This window comes from Chlorocebus sabaeus, chromosome 19 (assembly GCF_047675955.1).
Source record: "Chlorocebus sabaeus isolate Y175 chromosome 19, mChlSab1.0.hap1, whole genome shotgun sequence".
NCBI lineage: Eukaryota > Metazoa > Chordata > Mammalia > Primates > Cercopithecidae > Chlorocebus > Chlorocebus sabaeus.
In genome coordinates, this window is record NC_132922.1 from 20,814,903 (window position 1) to 20,834,281 (window position 19,379).

The following is a 19,379-nucleotide window of genomic DNA, read 5'->3' on the forward strand; positions in this document are numbered from 1 at the left end:
CCTAGGGGGACGATATGAATATCAAAACTAAAGGATTTAAGAGGGAAACTAAGGAAGCCCTTGACTAACTTTTCCTAAAATGATCCCGTGATTGGTTACACTGTAGAAAATCAAACATGAAATGATGTCCTATTGTATAATCATATAATTTGGGGAGGGAAATACACCTAAAATATTATTTTTAAGAATTAGCCTGGTCGGGAGTGGTGGCTCATCCCTGTAATCCCAGCACTTTGGGAGGTCAAGGCAGGTAGATCACTTAAGGTGAGAAGTTTGAGACCAGCCTGGCCAACATGGCAAAACCCCACCTCTACTAAAACTACAAAAATTAGCTGGGCGTAGTGGCACATGCCTACAATCCCAGCTACTCAGGAGGCTGAGGCACGAGAATCTCTTGAACCCGGGAGGCGGAGGTTGTAGTGAGCCAAGATCGTGCCACTGCACTCCAGCCTGGTGACAGAGGGAGATTGACCCTGTCTCAATAACAACAACAACAAAGAATTAGCCTATAGTTGCAATTACCTTGTGTTAAAACATACTTTTTAACAAAACAGTGGGAGATACGGGTTAAAGGATACAGCATTTCAGTTAAATAGGATTAGGTGAAAGGGCTCTATTGTACCACAAGGTGACTTAGTTAATAACAATGTATTATATTCTTGAAAATCCCTAAGAGGGTAGATGTTAAGTGTTTCTCATCATAAAAAAAATAAGTATGTGAGGTAACGCGTATGTTAATTAGATCAATTTAACCGTTCCACAATGTATACATATTTCAAAACATACTGTATATTATATATAATTTTTGTCAATTCAAAAAAGATACTTATTTCAATAATATTTTCATTTTGCAAGATTAAATTCAGATCAAACCTTTTTCACTATGTGCTGTATGAAATGCTGGTCTCCATTTTCAATGGCCTGTCTCTAAGAGGCTTTTTCAGGTCCTGTTCTTTTTGGATGAGGGTATGTATTTATCTGCCTGATCATCTTCCCTAACAGGCAGCACATTCGTGAGAGCAAACAGTGCCTGAGACAGAAGTGCCATGTCATTTCATGGAATGGTGGAGGGGGACATGTGTGAGTCACCAGTGAAGCCTGCATAGATACTTAGCCTTCAATGACTTACTACATGAAGGCATCACAGGGCACATCCAGAGCTGTCAGAAGCCAAGACCCACTCTGTACATATTGGTTACAGTCCTCAGCAATGAGGGGTGACACAGTACCAAGGCAGAACAGGGCAGAGGGTTCCTGCACAGACAGCCAGGCTCTTGCTCTCAGCTTGATCTGGGCTTTTCAGGCATCAGCAGGGCCCTCTGAGGGCATGAGGTGCCTTGGAGGGCAGCAGGGTGACCTGGAAGACATGTGACTGGCATGGGTGATCTGGTAGTCCCAGGTAAGGAGAGGCAGAGGCCCCTCTGCCCTCACCTGGGGCAGCACACAGAAGCCATGCCCAGTGGCTTTGGGTGCTCTGGCCCATTCCTGTCTAACCAAGGTCAGAGCTTCCTACGACTGAGTGGCATAAACAGACTGACGATGGAGCTTCCCCCAGTCCCAGGAAAGGCTGGTTGGGTGTCGGAATTCAATTACAATATGGAAATAAGAGGTGAACTTCCTACTTGGGGTTGAGGGATAGGAGGGCAAATTTGGCATCAGCGTTCACCCCTGCACTAGGTGCTGACTGCATCCTGAAACAGAGGATAAAAGCGAAGAGCAGACGCTGTGGCCTCTTGGTTCAGGGGAAGCCCCAAGGCATCTCTGGCTGACAAGGCTGAGCTCAGTCTTCAGGCCCAGAACTAGTCCCCAGGTTAATGCCACCAAACTGTGGGGGTGCAGGTGAAGCATGGCCACATAGACAGGTCCAGGTGGGGACACCTGATGCTTTCACAGTCTCCCCAGGTGCCTGAAGGAGGCCTCTAGAGACTTAGAACTGTGGTATAAAACAGGCGTCCATTTTCAGCACTTTAATTTCTGCATGTCCAAGGAAGCGTGTGTGGAAGGCAGGCAGAGAGCTGAACCTCAGAGCAGTAATGCCGAGGAAGTAGGTGAGAGGGCTGCCTGCAAAGTCTCACAAGCCAACTACAGAGACAGAAGAACCAGCAGGAGGGTTAGCAAGGTTGCAGGTTGCAGAATGGTTGCAAGAAGGAATGCTTTGGAGTGGGTCTAGAGTGTGTGGCTGATCCTTGGGGACACCCAGTGTTGGGACGGCGGGGGGCAGCAGAAGCAGGAAGAGGAGGAAGGGGTGGTGAAGCAAAGACCATATAGAGCTGGCCACTCTTTCTATTCGTTTCACAGTGAAGGGAAGGAGCAAGACAGGGTACTTGCTGGAGGCAGAGACTTGAAAGAATTTGCTTTGCAGGTGGAGGACTGGACAGCTTTAGGGACAGAGGAAGGAGCCAGCCAAACAAGGTTGAAGGAAAAAGGCTGAGGCCATGGTGGATGTGTGACAAAGCCCCAGGCCATCTATTCTGGCTGTCATTTTGTCACTTACTGAACCATTTCTGTTCCCTAACTTCAAAAGTGTGAGAATTTCTGGCACTTCATGGTTTACTCTGTAACAGACAACAAAAACAAGTAAAGCTTTTTTGCAGAGTATTTTAAAAAACAAAACCAAGACAACTCACTAAAGGTGGTGAGTCAGTTACCTCTTGCAAGTGGGAATTTCACTTGTAATTGTGTACACTTTTTTTTTTTCTTGAGACGGTGTCTTGCTCTGTCACCTAGGCTGGAGTGCAGTGGCACGACCTTGGCTCACTGCAACCTCTGCCTCCCAGGTTCAAACGATCAAACGATTCTCCTGCCTCAGCCTCCCAAGTAGCTGGGACTACAGGCGCCGCCACCATGCCTGGCTAATTTTTTGTAGAGTTTCGCCATGTTGGCCAGGCTGGTCTTGAACTCCTGACCTAAAGTGATCCGCTTCCCTCGGCCTTTCAAAATGCTGGGATTACAGGCGTGAGCCACTGTGCCCGGCCTTGTGTATATTTTTATATTATGTTAATGAACAGTATATTTTAAAATGCAAAATACAATTGGAAAGTTCTATAGAACCTTTTGTATAGTGAAAACAGCCTCCAAAATGCTTCTGTAAATGAAGAGGTTCACGTACTGGGTTGCTCTAAGTCCCTTGCTGTCCCCACTTCTTGGTAGGACAAGGGGGTGCCAGGAGAGCACTTCCTGCAGCACTGCAAGCGCTCAGATGCTAGGGGTCTGGCCTGTGCCCACTTCAGCAAAAGGAATGGTGTTTTCTTTTTTCTTTTTTTGACGGAGTCTCGCTCTGTGGCCCAGGCTGGAGTATAGTGGCATGATCTCAACTCACTGTGTCCGCCTCTCAGGTTCAAGCAATTCTTCTGCCTCAGCCTCCTGAGTAGCTGGGACTACAGGTGCATGCCGCCACGCCTAGCTACAGCTTTCTTTTGTATTTTAGTAGTGACGGAGTTTCACCATGTTGCCCAGGCTGGTTTCGAACTCCTGAGCTCAGGCAATCCACCCCGCCTCGGCCTCCCAAAGTGCTGGATTACAGGTGTGAGCCACCGTGCCCAGCTGTGTGCTTCTTTTTCAGAAGGAAAACAAGCTCCTTGGAGTCATTCAGCACTGGCATCTCCAGCTAGTGCCTGCAGGATGGCCTCTTGGGCATTGCCACCTCCGGTGGCTGCATGGGCCTGACCTGCTTACTGGCCTGAATGTGCAGTGGTGCCCAGGGTCTCCAACGCCAGGGGATCACATTAAAACTATTTGGAAAGGGGAAGAGAAAGTGGGGTTGTGGGACAGGAGGAAGAGCAGCACTACTGGTAACAGCTGTGTCCCCACCTCCACCAAGCTTCCAAGATGTTGGTGCAGCAAGGAGAGAGGAAGCACTGCTCCGGGGCTTTTCCCCGACTCCTCCCACAGCTTCCCTCCCTGAATCAACCTAAGGAGGGTGCTGCAAGAGGGGCTCTTAGGATGTACATGGTTTCCAGAGGCAGCTGCTCCCTTTTGTGGGTTGTGAAGTATCCTGTCCATGGAGAGGCACTAGCTCAGGCTGCTTAGCCCAGGGAGTGACCTCTCAGCTCCTCGGGGGGATGCTGCTGCTCCAAAAGTAAGGGGGCAGAGAGAGTTCAAGCCCATCCCCCTTCTCCCAACCAACTAGGATTCCTCTCCAGGGGTCAGTGGCAACTGTCGAGAGGCACACCATTCTCACAGTTTCCATTTCCATCTCCTCATCCCAGTAAGAGAGGCTGGCAAGCTGACATCTTACTGTCTTTACAACACTAGGAGTCTCTAGTTAGGCAGTAATAAGGCAGCAGCTAACATTACTGAATCAGATGAAAGAGAACAGAAAGAATCAGACCACCCCCAAGGGGCCAGGGGATGCAGGTTATGTCCCAAGGGCTGACAGGGACTTCTAAAGTGTATGCCAGCGGGTATCAGCACTTTCTGGGGGACTTGAAAGAACCTCCAGTTCTAAGGCTTGATCTTCCAACTGACAAAGTGCAGCAACCACTTACTACTCACTCATGTCTATTTGAACTCGGGTGACATGGTCTTAAATACGTTCAGCAACCTTGGGCTCCTCTGTCATTGGAGAGGGTAGGGAGGGCCATCTGAACTGCAAGGCCTCCACTTCCTCTTCCAACCTTGGGCTCTGGGATTTATTCTTAAAGAGATGCTAAGAGCATCATAGCCTGGACCCAGGCCTCTGTGATGCAGAGGTGAGGTCCACCTGGCTCCACCTTCCCCACTCCTCAGCCTGCGAAGCTAGTCTGCAGCTTCTGGCTTCATCTTTAGTCATGAACTTAAACTCATCAGTTTAACAAAGTGAGGTCCTGTCTGTCTTTGCAGGATTGCTGCCGTGGCAGGACTCAGGTGTTCTTAGATGCTGCCTCAACCCCAACAGTTTCTCTCCACACTCCCTTCCCATTGGCTCCATACACTCGTACAGCATCGGTGCACATGCAGACCACCATCTGTTTACAAAATGTTAATTTCAAAACAAAACACATATATGAGGCCAGGCACAGTGGTTCACGCTTATAATCCCAGCACTTTGAGAGGCTGAGGCGGGCAGATCACCTGAAGTCAGGAGTTCAACCAGCCCAGCCAACATGGTAAAGCCCTGTCTCTACAAAAATACAAAAATTAGCTGGACATGATGGCAGGTGCCTGTAATTCCAGCTACTTAGGAGGCTGAGATGGGAGAATCACTTGAATCTGGGTAGCAAAGGTTGCAGTGAGTCCAGATCACGCCACTGCACTCCAGCCTGGGTAATAAAGTGAGGCACTGTCTCAACATAAAAAAAAATAAAACACATATATGAACTTTAGTTTGTCTTCTTCAGCTAGTGATTCATTTGTAACTTAGTGCAAAACTCAGATTGGAATGCTTCAAAGTCAAATGTTTTCCCCTGTAAGGTGGAAGCCAGAGCAGGGTCTAGTTTCAACACACAGTGGAATGGAAGTGCTGCCTGGCTCTGATTGTTCCAAATGCCAGGTAGAAGCCAGAGACAGAAATGCTATCTCATTTCATGGGACAGTGGGGAGGAAAGCATTTGCTAGGCCCCCACCTTCCCACTCCATTTATATGCCAAGTGCTCTGCTACAGATGAGGAAATGCCTCCGAGTTCCTCATCATACACCAACGAGCAACTCGGCTGTTGCTGCAGGGCTAGGATCCCACTCCAGGTCTGTGGGCTCTAAAACACAGGTGCTTTCCACCAAACTGGTGGTTTTGAAACCAATTTTTGTGGCAGTGCTTCCGCAGAATTTGTCCTGATGATATTAATAACGTCATAAATATTAATAACCATCTTTTAAACTATATACACTCAAAGGTTTAAAACACATTCAATGAGGCTGCTTGGCACTTCACTGTACAGTCTGCATTGCTGTGTGTGTGTGGCCTTTGCAGGGGTCACTGACTGGGAGGGCACTAGCTTAGTGCTGTGATCATTAGGCCCAGGGCCAACTCAATCCTAGTGGCCCTGAGCATAGAGTAATTCTAGTGCTTATAAATCCTTGGATGTCTCTTATCTGATATATGGATGATAAAAGACTGAAAGCAGGTTTTGGATATTCTATTAATTCCTTTTTTCAGGCATCTACTTCAGTTTTGTCAACAAGAGACTGCAGGCAAGCTGTGACTACTACCATTTGCAACCACTTACCTATAAAACTCAAATTTTTAAAAATAAAACTCCCCCATACAACTAAAAATCCAGAAATAAATTGGATGCTGGGACAGTTCACAATGAACCTATCTGCACTAATGAAAAATGCTCCCTCCCCGAGCCCACTGATTTAAGATGTTATGACTTAAACTTTGATGATTCATGCTAATAACATATCATTTGTTTTTGTTTTTATGTGTTTGAAAAGTTAAAAAAAACACTGGATTAGACTCACAACATCTTGATTTTGATTAAGAGGGAGAAGGGCTCACAATTCAAGCCTTGTGATGGCAGCTACCTTAGCTCCTCACCAAGATTTCAATGAGAACCAATACAGCTATTTACATAAGACTTTCTGGAGGCCCAAGAGCACAAGAGGAGGATTAGGAGTCGGGAAAGTATTTTCCCTTTTTTTTGGGGGGGGGTAGGGGGGTGGGGGACAGTCTCCCTCTGTTGCCCAGGCTGGAGTGCAGTGGCGTAATCATGGCTCACCACAGCCTGGAACTCCTAGGCTCAAGAGATCCTCACACCTTAGGCTCCCAAGTAGCTGGGACTACAGGAGTGCACCACATGCTCGGCTGGTTTATTCATATTCTTTGTAGATACAGGTTTGTTTTATGTTTTTTTTGTAGCGATGGGTCTCAACATATTGCCCAAGCTGGTCTTGAACTCTTGGGCTCAAGTGATCCTCCCACCTCGGCCTCCCAAAGTGCTGGGATTACAGGCATGAACCACCGTGCCTGGCCAAGAATGACTTTTATTCAAATTTTGCTGTTAACTCATTGGTAATCTGGATGTCTTTGGCCCTCTCTGAGCCTCAGTTTCCTCAATGAAAAAGGAGGAGATTGGATTAGTGATTTTCAGACATTTTATTTTAAGAAACAAAACCTTTCTTCATACCAGATCTTACTTTTAAATCTAATAAAGCTTTAAATGGGTCTGGAGGCTCCCTCTCCCTGATGGCCCCACAGAACAGTATGAAAACCGTGGAAGTAGATGATCTAAGGTCCCTTCCACCTCTAAACGTCAGGAATTCATGTACCCTGCCTCTGGAAGACAAAGTGACCCCCCTCACTGCCCCCTCCTCACTGACAGCCCCTCTCCTAAGAGGCTGAGCTGATTTATGATTTATACTCTGCACCTAAGACACTGGATTACAGCGCTGGCAGGAGAACCACAGTGACAACCCAAATCCAGGTGCTCAGCAACTGTTTGTGGGTGAAAATGACGGATTTATTCAACTTAAATGTTCATCGAGGCTATAGCAGAATCAATGCTGTTACAATAGGCAAGCACTACTGTCAGCAGCAACATACTGTTTATTTCTTCAACAGCATCTGAGCCTCATGGGTTATGTTTTCATTAAAAAAAATCTTATAAGCCAGTTGGGAAGCTGTTAAAGGCCAATTTTAAATGCCAATGTAAAACAAAATTCACTGAAAATACAATTCAAATACAACTGCTATGAGCACTGTAAGAAAAACTGACTAGTAACTTAGATATGATAGAAAAGACCTTAAATGGTAAATAAAAGGATAGCAGCACTTAAAAACCTGGTAACTCCCATTTCAGAAGATGCCCTTCCCCTGCCCAGACCTTCATGCCTGTGAACACCCCTGCCTAGCCTAGGAGAGGCCTGTTCAAGCAGGGAGGCAACTGGTATCTGCACAGAGCACGCAGCAAATGAACTCTACAACAGCCGAGAGGAACGAGGCTTCAGTGCAGTTGTGTGTTGGGGACAGCAGGACTCGTGTTTAAGTGTCAGAGGCTTAGACGGGTCAGCTCTGAACTAGAAGTCTCTCACATATCTGGTCCTGCCCTTGAGAAATCTTGTCAGAAACCTCAACTTAGAACAACTTTCTTGAAAATGTGACTAGAAATTAAACAGCTGGGACTCCTGCCACGTTATACAAAACTCCAAATGGATAGTCACTTTGCTCCACAGCCCAGGGCCCACTTTAAATTCTGCTGTTAGCCCTCACCTCATGCAATCAGGTGGATACAGCTGCAGTCCTCGGGACAGGTCACTTGAATGGGGAGCAGCTAAATGAAATCCTGCAACAGCACCTTCAAATCAGCCCTCATTCTTAAAAGATCAACAGAGGTCAGGGCTAGAGTTAACTTCAACAGGCATGGGATCTCCTAGCTTCATGTGCAAGCAGCCAAGTATATCAGGATATACCCTTAGTTCTCATCTTGATGTTTTTTAACAGCCAGAGATCATTTAACAGGTCCTCCAGCACCTTCTGTTCATTCTCCTTTAGATCTACCACATTCTAACTCATAGAATATTCTTTGCTAACATGAAAAGAGTTAGCATATAAGCAAATTGGAGGAAAACTTTTCTGCACACCCTCAGAGAATCTCAGTGGATTAAGGCAGCTGTAACTTGTTTTGGACTGCAGTTACTGAGGCCAATGTATAGAAGAAAAGTAACTAGAGTGCCAGGATAGGAAAGTTCTGAGATGAAGACAACCTGGCAGCTCAAAGTGACAGTTTGTGCCCTGTTGCTTCAGACCAAATTCCCCCTACAGCCTGAAGCAAGCTGGCCTTGCCCACAGAGATCTCCCTTTCTCCATATGCAGCCACCTCCCTCAGGGCAATTCCTTGCCTTGGATCCTCACTGCACCTGCCTCACCAGCATCTTGGCTCTTCATCTTCCTACCCTCAGAGTTTTCCATTTAGGAGCTCATAACGGCCTTGCTGGGCCGTGCCAGTGTTTTAATTTGCTGGGGGCTAGCCCACAGGAACAATAGTGGCTGTGTGTAGACACGTTGGCCATGGCACACACTCATGTGTTTCACAATTTCATCTGAATACACAGACTGGGCTCCCTGGCGGACTGAGGGTGGCTGAGATGGCACCTTCTCCTTCCACAGAAGAATTATTTCTTGTTTTCAAATGCCTGCTGGGTGGCACTTACAGCTTTCATACTAGAACCAGCTTAGCTGGCTTTATGTGTTTGTGTACTTTAGGTAGAAGGTACATTCAGAAAGTGACCCTAGAGAGACTGCCCCAAAGAGTGAAGGCCTCTGGGGAGCTCTGAGCAGGCCACCCTCTGGATCCTAGCCAACTCACCACAGATGCTGGGCTGCTGACTCTGGAGCCAGGCAACCCTCAATACCAACCTTCCCAAGGGAGGAAGAGCATAATATATCTCACCCACAGACCCATGTGATGGAAGGGATGCCCAACAGCGCTGTAGGGGATAAAAAAATCTATCTCTGTGAAGAGCAAGAACTAGTACTGAAGTGACTAGATGCCACAGCCCTGCTGTAAGAGCTAAGGAGCAGAGGTTCCTCTGTGTGGAGAGGGTGGGAAGGAGACCTCTAGTTGACTGCATAACCCAATCACATCTAATTCCATTTCTGTCCCCAGTTCTCTCTGCCCACCCATAGTCTATCCCCTTCAACAACAACAGGCAGAAGCATTTTCTCACCCCTACCCGACACCTCCTTCCACTCCCCCACCGAAGGGGCCAGAGTACTGGCTGCCCTGAAATCAGAGCAGCAGCTAAAAATGGAGCCTAGAGGCGAGAGGTAGTTGTAATGACTACTGATGTGCCACTCTTCAGAGGAGGAGGAACAGCTGCCAGGTCAGACGCCTGACTGCTTTGCCCTCTTTTAGCCTGGGAGATTTTAGGAGCAAAATCACTGAGGAAATGCGTTCAGTGCTTGGACATCATGGTGAAGCTCCTTGCCAAGGTCTAGAGACGGAAGGCTATCTGTAGCTTTCCTTTGCCAAAGGTCAGTTTCCCAGCAGGCCCTCAAACACTTCTGTGTGAGAGGGAAGAGGGATGAAGAGGGGATAAACCACAGGGCGAAGAATTAGGAAGTGTTAGCAAATGCTACCATGTGGAACACTCAACTTTATTCACTTTATTTATATATTTAACAATTCTAAAGTATTTACTTCTTGCTTTGACAAAAAATGAAAAATATAGGAGCACTGACTCCTCTTTAGGAGAAAAGGGTTATATGTACAGCTATGGAGAGTTACGGTTCCTCCTTTAACAAAGGAAACTATTAATAAAAAAGTGCTTCATTGATCAAAAAAGAGCTAAGAGCTGCAAGCATTTATTCACACTGTACATCAGACCCAAGAAACCCGTATCATAACCTCTTGGCACCTGTCACTAGGAACTGCACAATCTTCAATTAGACCAACTTTTCCCCTACCTGCACAACCAGATGACACAGAATGTGGTAAAGAACTACACCCTGTTTCACCACACTCAAACTCTGAGCAACCTGTTGCCAATGCAAGTCAGAGACGTGCTCATATGCTCTGGGCTTTGCCTGAACTGAGAACACCAGGGAAGCCTTCTGGGCCACGCCGTAACACACCCAGGCACGCACAGAAGCCACCTTCCTGAGACACAGCTTGCCCTTGGTCAGGGAACTGCTACCAAAGGAGAAGAGCAATACAGGGCAAGGCCAGAGCTTAAGCATTCCCTGACCTTACCCCTAGTCCTCACCATGATCCACCCTGTCACCAGTTAGCAGCTTTCAGCAGAGCCAAGCATGGCCTCCCCAAGAGGGAGGGCAGGCACAAAACATGGATGCCAAAATTACAAAGCACAAACCTACCTCTTCTCCAACCTTCCCCACACCCACCTCCACAAATATTCTTGATTTAAGGCTGTTTTTGGACCATATCAAAGCTCACTGAGGAAAGGTGCCTCAAATCTCCTCAAGGCCATGTCACTTCTTTAAGGAACCCTACAAAGTCACCAAGTGGCCCTTCACTGCTGGATAGCAGCCAGACAAGTGCCCACTCAGACAGCCAGGAGTGGGGAAGGGGGACTGCTCAGCCCTTCTTCCTCTTCCAAGAAGAGAAGGAGAAAGGCTGATTGTATGAGGACCTGCTCCCTTTTCCAGGGGCTTGTAACTCTAAAGGCTGATTCTACCCCTTAAAGGGAAGATCCATGATTGGTTTGGTTTGGGAATGGGGGATTTCTGGAACCCTGAGTCTGGATTTCCCTGTGCTGGCTAAGGAAGAGATTGTTTAAGGGACCAGGCCCCAGAATGGGGACCCAGGTGTATCTGGGCTCAGGGCAGGCTTTGGCCTTGAGTGCATAACTATTTTGGCCAGTCTGTACTCATGTCTGAGGGTGGGAAGTGCTACACAGCCTGGCCCAGGGAAGCAGCCCCCTGAAAGCAAAGGGGGCCCAAGACAATCTGGGTCAAGTTAAAAATGGAATCCCACAGGGGATAACATGATGGCTACCTACTCTCAGCCCCTCGCCTGCCTCAAAGGAGCATCCACTTTCCTTTCCCAAAGAGGGGCCTAAGGGGATGCCATTTACCGTGTGCCCCTCCCTCCAAACATCAGCCTCATTTATCCATCTGTGAGAGGACTGGCTCAGCTCCTAGCAGGAGGGAGATGATGCCCAGGGCAGTGCTCTTGGGGGAATATGCTTCCAGCCTCCCCAGCAGCAAAGGGTTCCCAACCAGCTCTGATGTGGCGGTGGCGTGAGGAATGGTTGCATGTTAGCACTGGCTTTCTTCCCTGCTCTCGGTCTCAGATCCCCATACTCCTGGCTCTGACCACCATCCTCCCACCCAGGAGAAACAAGCCATCCCTCGGTGTCACCTGACAGCAGGCAGCTCGGCAGTTACAGCAGGCCTGGCAACCCCTGGTCTTCCATCAAAAAAAAATTAAGACAACCAAGGGAGAGTTTCTTTTTTTGAAGGCAAAGAAAGAGGATGGAAAAGGTAGGGAGAGAGTAGTAAGGACAGGAAATAAAAATCAATCTACAATCCAGTGGTGCATCCCAAATTTCTGTCACTCTGTACAGGTGGTTCCATGCCCCCATTCCAAAGTGCACGGGCCTCTTGGTCTGCCCAGGCTGTGTGGGCCTGTCATAGGAACAGCAGCTTGGCCACTGCCCACCCAGGTCACTGAGCTTCAGTTGGAAGTGGCAGCAATGGGCTTATCCAGTTCAAGGTCAATGCTGGAGCTCGTGGGACGTAGGCTGCTATAGCAAGACTTGCATACTCGACTGGGTTCAAAGAGCTGCTGGCTGGGAACTGGAACCTTCTGGTTACAACAACTGGAGCAGAATACGTTCCCACAATTCCTTGAGATGAGAAGAAACAGAACAATGTTAGTTTTGGCCAGCAGGTATGCGATAGGGAAACCAACTTCAAAAGACAAAGTTTGCTGTGTGTAATTTGCATGTGCTGGAGCTCCTTGAGATCAAATCCTTTCATCTCTCTAGCCAAGGAACAAGCTGGGTAGGGAGGGTGTCCCTACCTAGCAGAGTCACATGTCATTTTCACTTCAGGGCCAAGGATACTTGGCTGCCTCACCACTGACTCAAGGGTACCAGGTATACAGAAGAATGCCGCTCAGGAGAGATCTGTGAGAATACATAGGCCTAACAATGGGTTAAGTCCTGATCCAGGAAAACCCAGTGGCCACACCAACCTAGTCAATGCCCTCTGTGTAGCTTGTGATCACAAAGGCCAGGCTCCTCAAATGAGAGAAACAACTACCCAGCCTCACTGGGGAGTAAGGAACCTTGCCCAACGGCCACTTCTCCAGAGAATCAAAGGCAGAAACATGGTAGATAGACTGTTGCCATTTTGGACTGCTCTGCTGGCAGCATGCAAAGCCAGGGACAAGCAGCCTGTGATGCATGCTCAGAGGGTGAAAGAGGAGAGATGGGAGGACAAGAACACAGATGAACACACGTGCACGCACACCCCCTTATTAGATAGGTGTCAGTCAATTATGGCTCACTCCCCAACCCATGCATCTCCAGGGAAAACCAGAGTTCTACCAGAAGGCCAGACTGCACTCAGGCCCCAGGCCTCCCTCTCCTCCTCCCCTGAAAGCTGGATTCTGAGGCATCTGTGCAGCACAGGCCTGCACCCCCAGACGGATGCCCCTCAGAGTCAACAGGAAAGGGAATTGGCAAAGAATGAGTTTCTGCCCACCTTACAACTCTACTTTTCCTGGGCCCTGAGGTACAAATCAATCCCAATGAGCCTAAGAACAAGAAATCCCAAGAAGCCTGACACAGCCCACCAAAGACTGAGGGAAGGCAGCTTCTTAGCCAGGATCACTAACTTTTCATTTATGCTGTTCGGAATGCAAACCCACTGTTGGATTAAGGATCACTTAGGCACAGGAGGAGAGAAGTCTGAAGACCAGTTGGGAACAAAAGAATACCACAAAATGAAAGGGGGGACATGGGGCAATGCAAAGACAGAAAAGAAAAACACAAAATTCATCTTCTAGAATGTTGTAAGTACTTCATAACTAGTTCCAAAAAGCATGAGTCAGCAAAAACCTGTAGTTACACAGAAAAATTTCTGAACAGCTACACTTCTTTAACATCCCTGCTGGAGTTCAGCTCAAAAGCCTGACATGAATTTGATGCTTTTCTTTTTCTTTTCTTTTCTTTTCTGAGATGGAGTTTTGCTCTTATTGCCCAGGCTAGAGTGCAATGGCACGATCTTGGCTCACTGCAACCTCCACCTCCCAGGTTCAGGCGATTCTCCTGCCTCAGCCTCCCAAGAAGCTGGGATTACAGGTATGCACCACCATGCCCGGCTAATTTTGTATTTTTAGTAGAGGTGGAGTTTCACAATGTTGGGCAGGCTGGTCTTGAACTCCTGACTTCAGGTGATCCGCCTACCTCGGCCTCCCAAAGTGCTGGAATTATAGGCGTGAGCCACTGCACCTGGCGGATGCTTTTCTATCTGACTTCTTTCAGAGGACCCTGAAAGATGCTAAGTGGAGTCTTTCCTTAAAGTCTTCCATGCTAAAACAATTCTCTGGAAAGATCACCTCTGTTCAGTCCTGGTCTCTTTAAAAAAAAAAAGGGGGGGGGGGGGGAGCAGCAGTGATGCTGTTTGACCTGGAAATTACTAGCATTATTCTGGCATCTCAATGAATCACTGACCCAAAATAAATAGCTCTGAAAACCCTATTGGCTCCCCTACAAGACCAGAAGACAAGAAGCACTACTTCTTGTCACAAGCAAGATGGCCTGGCTGACCTCTGTGATCAGGAGGGGAGCACATGGCTACAGCCTGACCCACCCATGATGGCCTCTCCTCAGCTGCTTTGAATCCATCCCCTCAAGTCCACGTCTGCCTGCCTGTGCACCCCAGGCCCCAGGCTTCACCCCAGTGAGTGCAAAGAGGGGGAAATGATAAGAGTTAGTGTGGAGAAGTTATTGTAGGTGTGCAGACATCACAGGCAGGTTGTTGCAAATGCTCACCACGTTTGATCAACACGGTCAGTGTCCCTGCAAGGAGGGGAGAAAAAGCTCAGAAGAGAAGCCAACCAAAGATATCTGGGCTTGGGGTGCAGGGTGGGGAGATACATGTCCTAGAAGCATCATTGCTAGCCAAAGAGGTTGTTCCATTTTCAATCCAGGTTCACTCATGTGGGTGAGCTATGGCACGATTCAGATAAACTTCCAAGAACACTGAACATCCGCCAGACGGTCAATACCCTAGCTGGGACAAAGCATCCCTAGTAACTCACTACCCCAACCCAGAAGGAAAAAGAAGTCAGGAACCTTAATGATTGGAAGACTGTCCTCAGCTGTCCCTACTACTGCCCAAGCTATGACTGCTCACCAATGGCACAAGGGAAAACAAGTGTGGGGTCAGGGAGCAGGAAAGGAATAGGAAAATAGTTCCCTCCCCATCACAGGAAAACTGGTTTTGTTCATAGTAGCCATGTTGAATGGGAAGAAATGTTATGCTGAGAATGAGAAATGGTGGTTTCGGTGGTGGCTGTTGTTCCACCAATCTGGGAGACAAAACCAAATGCTACCATTTGCACATTTCAGAATAGTGATTCCTCTCAATTTCAACAAAGATGCCAAATGCAGTTTTGCAAACACCAATTTCAGAGGCACAGGAAGATGAGACCATGGGTCTGCCTCAGACAGAACACTGAGATGCCCACAACCCTCTACTCTGCAGGCTCTGTGGGCCAACCCTCAGCCTCCACACCCAGGCCACCCTACCATCCCCCTTCAATGGTACCTGCAGTGGTGCTTCCTACTGGCAAGCCAGAAGGCACTGTCACACGCATAGCAGTGGGCGGCCAGGTGGTCAGGAAGCCAACGGGTCATCTGCAAAACAGATGGGGCCAGGTTACTGACAGGAGATGGGTCATCCAGCTGGAGCCAGCAGAGCCATGCTGGGGGCAGCAAGAGTCACAAGGACCACACTGGCTCCGGTGGCACCAGCCCAGATCTGATGTCAACAGTACAAGAAAGGCGTCCAAATCGTTTCCCTGGAGGGGACTCCAATCTCCCCTGAGATAAAGTAGCAGGCAGCAGCACCCTGGGTCACTGTGAGAGCTGGCAAGGCTCCAGTTCATAGAGGCAATGAAGAGGGAGGGCCAGCTTGCTGAGTCTCCCTGGCTCAGAAATCCTAGGCTTCATGTAGGTTCCCAGGAGCTGAGGTGCCAGAGGCTCAAGCCTAGCTGTGCTGTGAGGTGCTTCCTTGGCCAGGGGTATGGGGTGGGAATGGGGGTGGAGAAGAACCACAAAACAGTTAAATGGACGGCACTCAGAGCAGGGGCTGAGCCTGTACCTCCGTGTCCTGTTTATCCACCTGCTCCCAGCTGGCTTCAGAGAAAATCTCTGTGCTGCAGCGAGACAAACAGTTCTGATCCAGATTGCTTTCCGAGTCGGGGATTGAAGTCTGTTGGCAAACAAACACAGCTGAACAGAATGAACCTCGTCTCCTCCCAAAAGAAGAAAAGGCCTGGTGAAGAAGGGAGCGCTGAGGACTCTGGGTGGGGCCGAGTGCTAGGACTGCCAAATCTGCAGATGCATCAGCCATCAAGAACTGGGTGAAGAAGTGCAGTGTGGGCCTGGGCTCAGCTGGGAGATGGATACACAGGTTGTGTGCAGTGACTCTGGAGTGGAAAGACAGGCCTCAGGGTTCCAGAAAGTGAGAGAGAAGTGACCCAAATGGAATAAGAATTCTGTTATGTCAGCTGCTCCAGTGGGCCTGTCAATCCAAACCTGCCTGCCACTTAGTTAAAGCTGAGTGCTTTCCAGATGCCCTCCTTTTTTGGAAGGACTCTCTGGGAACATGAGAAACTATCACTAGCATGAAGGAAAAGCCATGTCACTCTGAACTGAAAGTCATTGGATGTGCCCGCCTTTAATGCACGCTGACCACTTGAGAGCCAGGCTCACAATTGTACTTGAGCTGCCTGAATCAACTCCACCCAGAGAAGAAAGCATCTCCTTGAGAACCTCCCCTCTGGAACCCCTTTCCAGCCACCAACCCCCATCAGAGCTAACTCCTCAACAGTGCTAGAAACCAGTCCCTTCTCTCCATTTCTACTGCCAGCATCTGCCACAGGGTGGGGTATAAATATTTGTTTAAAAAGAACTGAACCTTCAAAGTCATAGCCTACGTCTGGAAGGGCTAATACTTTGCAGTTACTAAGGTAGAACAGGCACTAAAATCTGACAGGAATAACTTGGCATTGCCCTACAGATGTCATTCTGCCCACGGGTTCAAGCCCTTCTGAAGACTTATGATCCTGTGTCTGAGAGATCTGACCAACCATGTAGTGCATGCTAAGTCTCTTCCTCTCCAACGGCCTCAATAGGACATCTGTGGAAAGTAAGCAAAGCAGAAAACAGGCAGGCTGCCATCGCTGTGGCAGAGGCTCATCTCCAGCCTCTCTTAACAGGGCTACTCTGGACCTTTCCAATCCTTATAACAACCTGTACCAATCACACCATGCTCTTGGCACAAAAGGCACCTAGCCTTAGTGTGCCCTGTCTCCTTGGGCAGCTATGGAGGAATACCACAGCCTACTCACCACCTCATCCCCAAAGTCTCCATTAAAGTGTAGGGAGCTGGTCAGGTACTGGCTCTCCAGGCGACTCTTCAGCTCCTGGACTTGTTTCTTCAAAGTTTCTACTTCCTGCTGGTGGCCTGACTCAATCTGACGCAGGCGCTGTTGGATTGTGTCCGTGTACACTGACATGCCATCATCATCCAGGTGGCTGCGGGAAGGCTGGTCGGGGCTACTGGTTGCAGATGGCCTCCCTGAGTGGCTATGCAGCCACTTGTGGTGCAAGTTCCTTGAGTGTAAGTGGACAGAGCTGCAGCTCATAGCAGACAGCTGACGGCTCAGTGAGTCCTTGCTCCTACCAGCCTCCCCATTGGCGAAATGCCCATTGGGTGTGGCGTACATCTGGAGGGTGCTAAGACCTGGGGGCTGCTCTGAGGCCCTGTTTTCAGTCTCTGGGACACCATTGCACACAAGCCCCTCTTTACATTCGGCTAAAGGCAAGGCACAAGGGGAACGTGTCAGGCTGAGAGTGCTGCCAGGGGAAGTCCTATGCACCACAGACCCCACTTGGGGCCTCTCAACCAGGCTTGTCTCTGAACGGCTGGGTTCCATGGTCTGGGGAAGCCTGTCCTTGCCACTATTAACAAGGCAAGGTCTATGATGGCCTTGGGGCCCACTTCCTGATTCCACCTTATCTTCCACTAACATGTCTGTAGAACTGTCCACATTTGGTCCTCTGGTCTCAAAAGGGACTTGGGAAGGTAGCAGAGAACATGACTGTGAGGTACCATAGCCAACTTTTGCATCTACTGGGATTGGAAGAACTGCTTCCTCCCTACCCTCTGCCTTCTCTTCTATTCGAAACTGCTCCACAGGGACCTCCAGGGAATCCTCATCCCTCGGGGGGAACTGGAGAGAACTGAGGAGAACACTGAGCCCACCCTGCTGTTCAGAAATACCCTGTGAAAACAGAGGCCGGCTCATGTCCAGATGGCTCCTCAGAGCAGCATCACCCAGTTCTAGGTCTTGGTGAAGTCCAATGGCTGAGGCCTCAGGCGTCTTCCTCCTGCTCTCCTTTTCTAAGAGAGGGTTCTCTTTATCCTCCTGCATCTCAATGCCTGCCCTGTGGGCAGGCTCCTCTACTCCACTCTCCTCTTTGGTGGCCTCCTGCAAGATGTTCTCCATCTGCCCCTCGGCTACTCCAGCTGCAACGGAAAGCTCGGCACCCCCCGGCACTCTGGTGGGCTTCCCTAGGCTGTCGGCAGAAAGGGGATCCTCTCCAGGGCCAGCCAGGCTGCTCAGCTCTAGCGAGCGCCGGTGTTCCTGCCACTTCTCATTCAGGCTGGGGTCGCTGCAGCGCCGGCTGGCTAGAGGCACTGTGTTGTCACAGGCTGTGCTGAGATTGTCATACGATCTAGTCTTTGGTAGCCTACAGGAAAGAAATTTTGGGGAAATGAAAATCTTGGAAGCTGTCTGGAGGGAAGTAGGAGACAATAGGTTTTAACAAGCAGCTGTTTCATAACTGGGTCTGTTACAGCTACACATGGAGCTATAGCATCTCCGGAGCGAGGCCCAGACTGCTGGAGTGGCAAAGCTCCGGAACAAGTCCTCCTCCTAGTGTGCAGATTTCCTTTCACCCTCCCCCAACCCCATGCCTCATACATAACAAATGAGCTAACAGCAAATGCCTTTTTTTTTTTTTTTTTTTGAGACGGAGTCTCACTCTGTCACCCAGGCTGGAGTGCAGTGGTGCAATCTCAGCTTACTACAACCTCCTCCTCCCAGGTTCAAGCGATTCTGCCTCAGCCTCCCGAGTAGCTGGGATTATAGGTGCCTGCCACCACAGCCAGCTAATTTTTGTTGTATTTTTAGTAGAGATGGGAGTTTCACATTTTGGCCAGGCTGGTCTTGAACTCCTTATCCCAGGTGATCTGCCCACTTTGGCCTCCCAAAGTGCTGGGATTACAGGCGTGAGCCACTGTGTCCAGCCTGCAAATGCTATTTCCAAAAGACATTCTTCATGATGCTGCTGTGTTTCTCAGTGGGTGGCAAAGTAGCACTGGTGTTTCTTGGTATTACAGTATTTTAAATTAATGCGTTATCTATCAGTCTGTATTTAATAAAGCTAACTCTCAAGTGACAAAGCCAAATTTTTTCTTTTTCCTGAGACAGGTCTTGCCCTGTCATCCAGGCTGGAGTGCAATGGATCTTGGATCATTGCAACCTCCACCTCCCAGGCTCAAACGCTCCTCCTGCCTCAGCCTCCCAAGTAGCTGGGACTACAGATACGTGCCACCACGCTTGGTTAGTTTTTGCATTTTGGGTAGAAACGGGGTTTCACCATGTTGCCTAGGCTGGTCTGGAACTCCTGGGCTCAAGTGATCCTCCCGCCTTGGCCTCCCAAAATGCTGGGATTACAGGCATGAGCCACCAAGC

At 48.8% G+C, this 19,379-nt stretch overlaps 2 protein-coding genes across 15 annotated transcripts in view; one reads left to right on the forward strand and one right to left on the reverse strand.

Moving 5' to 3' along the window:
- Positions 1-19,379, forward strand: part of LOC140709110 (uncharacterized) — a 69,946-nt gene that overhangs the window by 41,061 nt on the left and 9,506 nt on the right. For 2 of the 3 annotated variants that reach the window (XM_073006825.1, XM_073006824.1), the window contains exon 4: positions 6,074-6,375. The exons of the other annotated variant lie outside the window; for it this stretch is intronic. In XM_073006825.1, coding sequence (XP_072862926.1) covers positions 6,074-6,189 — 116 coding nt within the window. In that variant the 3' untranslated portion in view covers positions 6,190-6,375. Of the gene's footprint in view, positions 1-6,073; positions 6,376-19,379 lie in introns of those variants that run through there. 3 annotated transcript variants of the gene reach the window in all.
- MTMR3 (myotubularin related protein 3) overlaps positions 9,995-19,379 on the reverse strand; it is a 141,671-nt gene continuing 132,286 nt past the window's right edge. For 6 of the 12 annotated variants that reach the window (XM_007975372.3, XM_007975377.3, XM_007975373.3 and 3 more), the window contains 5 exons: positions 16,968-18,372; positions 15,716-15,826; positions 15,161-15,249; positions 14,383-14,409; positions 9,995-12,228 (listed from right to left, as the gene is read on the reverse strand). In XM_007975372.3, the coding sequence (XP_007973563.3) occupies positions 12,057-12,228; positions 14,383-14,409; positions 15,161-15,249; positions 15,716-15,826; positions 16,968-18,372 (1,804 nt within the window). In that variant the 3' untranslated portion in view covers positions 9,995-12,056. The remainder of the gene's footprint in view (positions 12,229-14,382; positions 14,410-15,160; positions 15,250-15,715; positions 15,827-16,967; positions 18,373-19,379) is intronic. The other 6 variants (XM_007975370.3, XM_007975379.3, XM_007975369.3 and 3 more) reach the window with 3 other exon arrangements.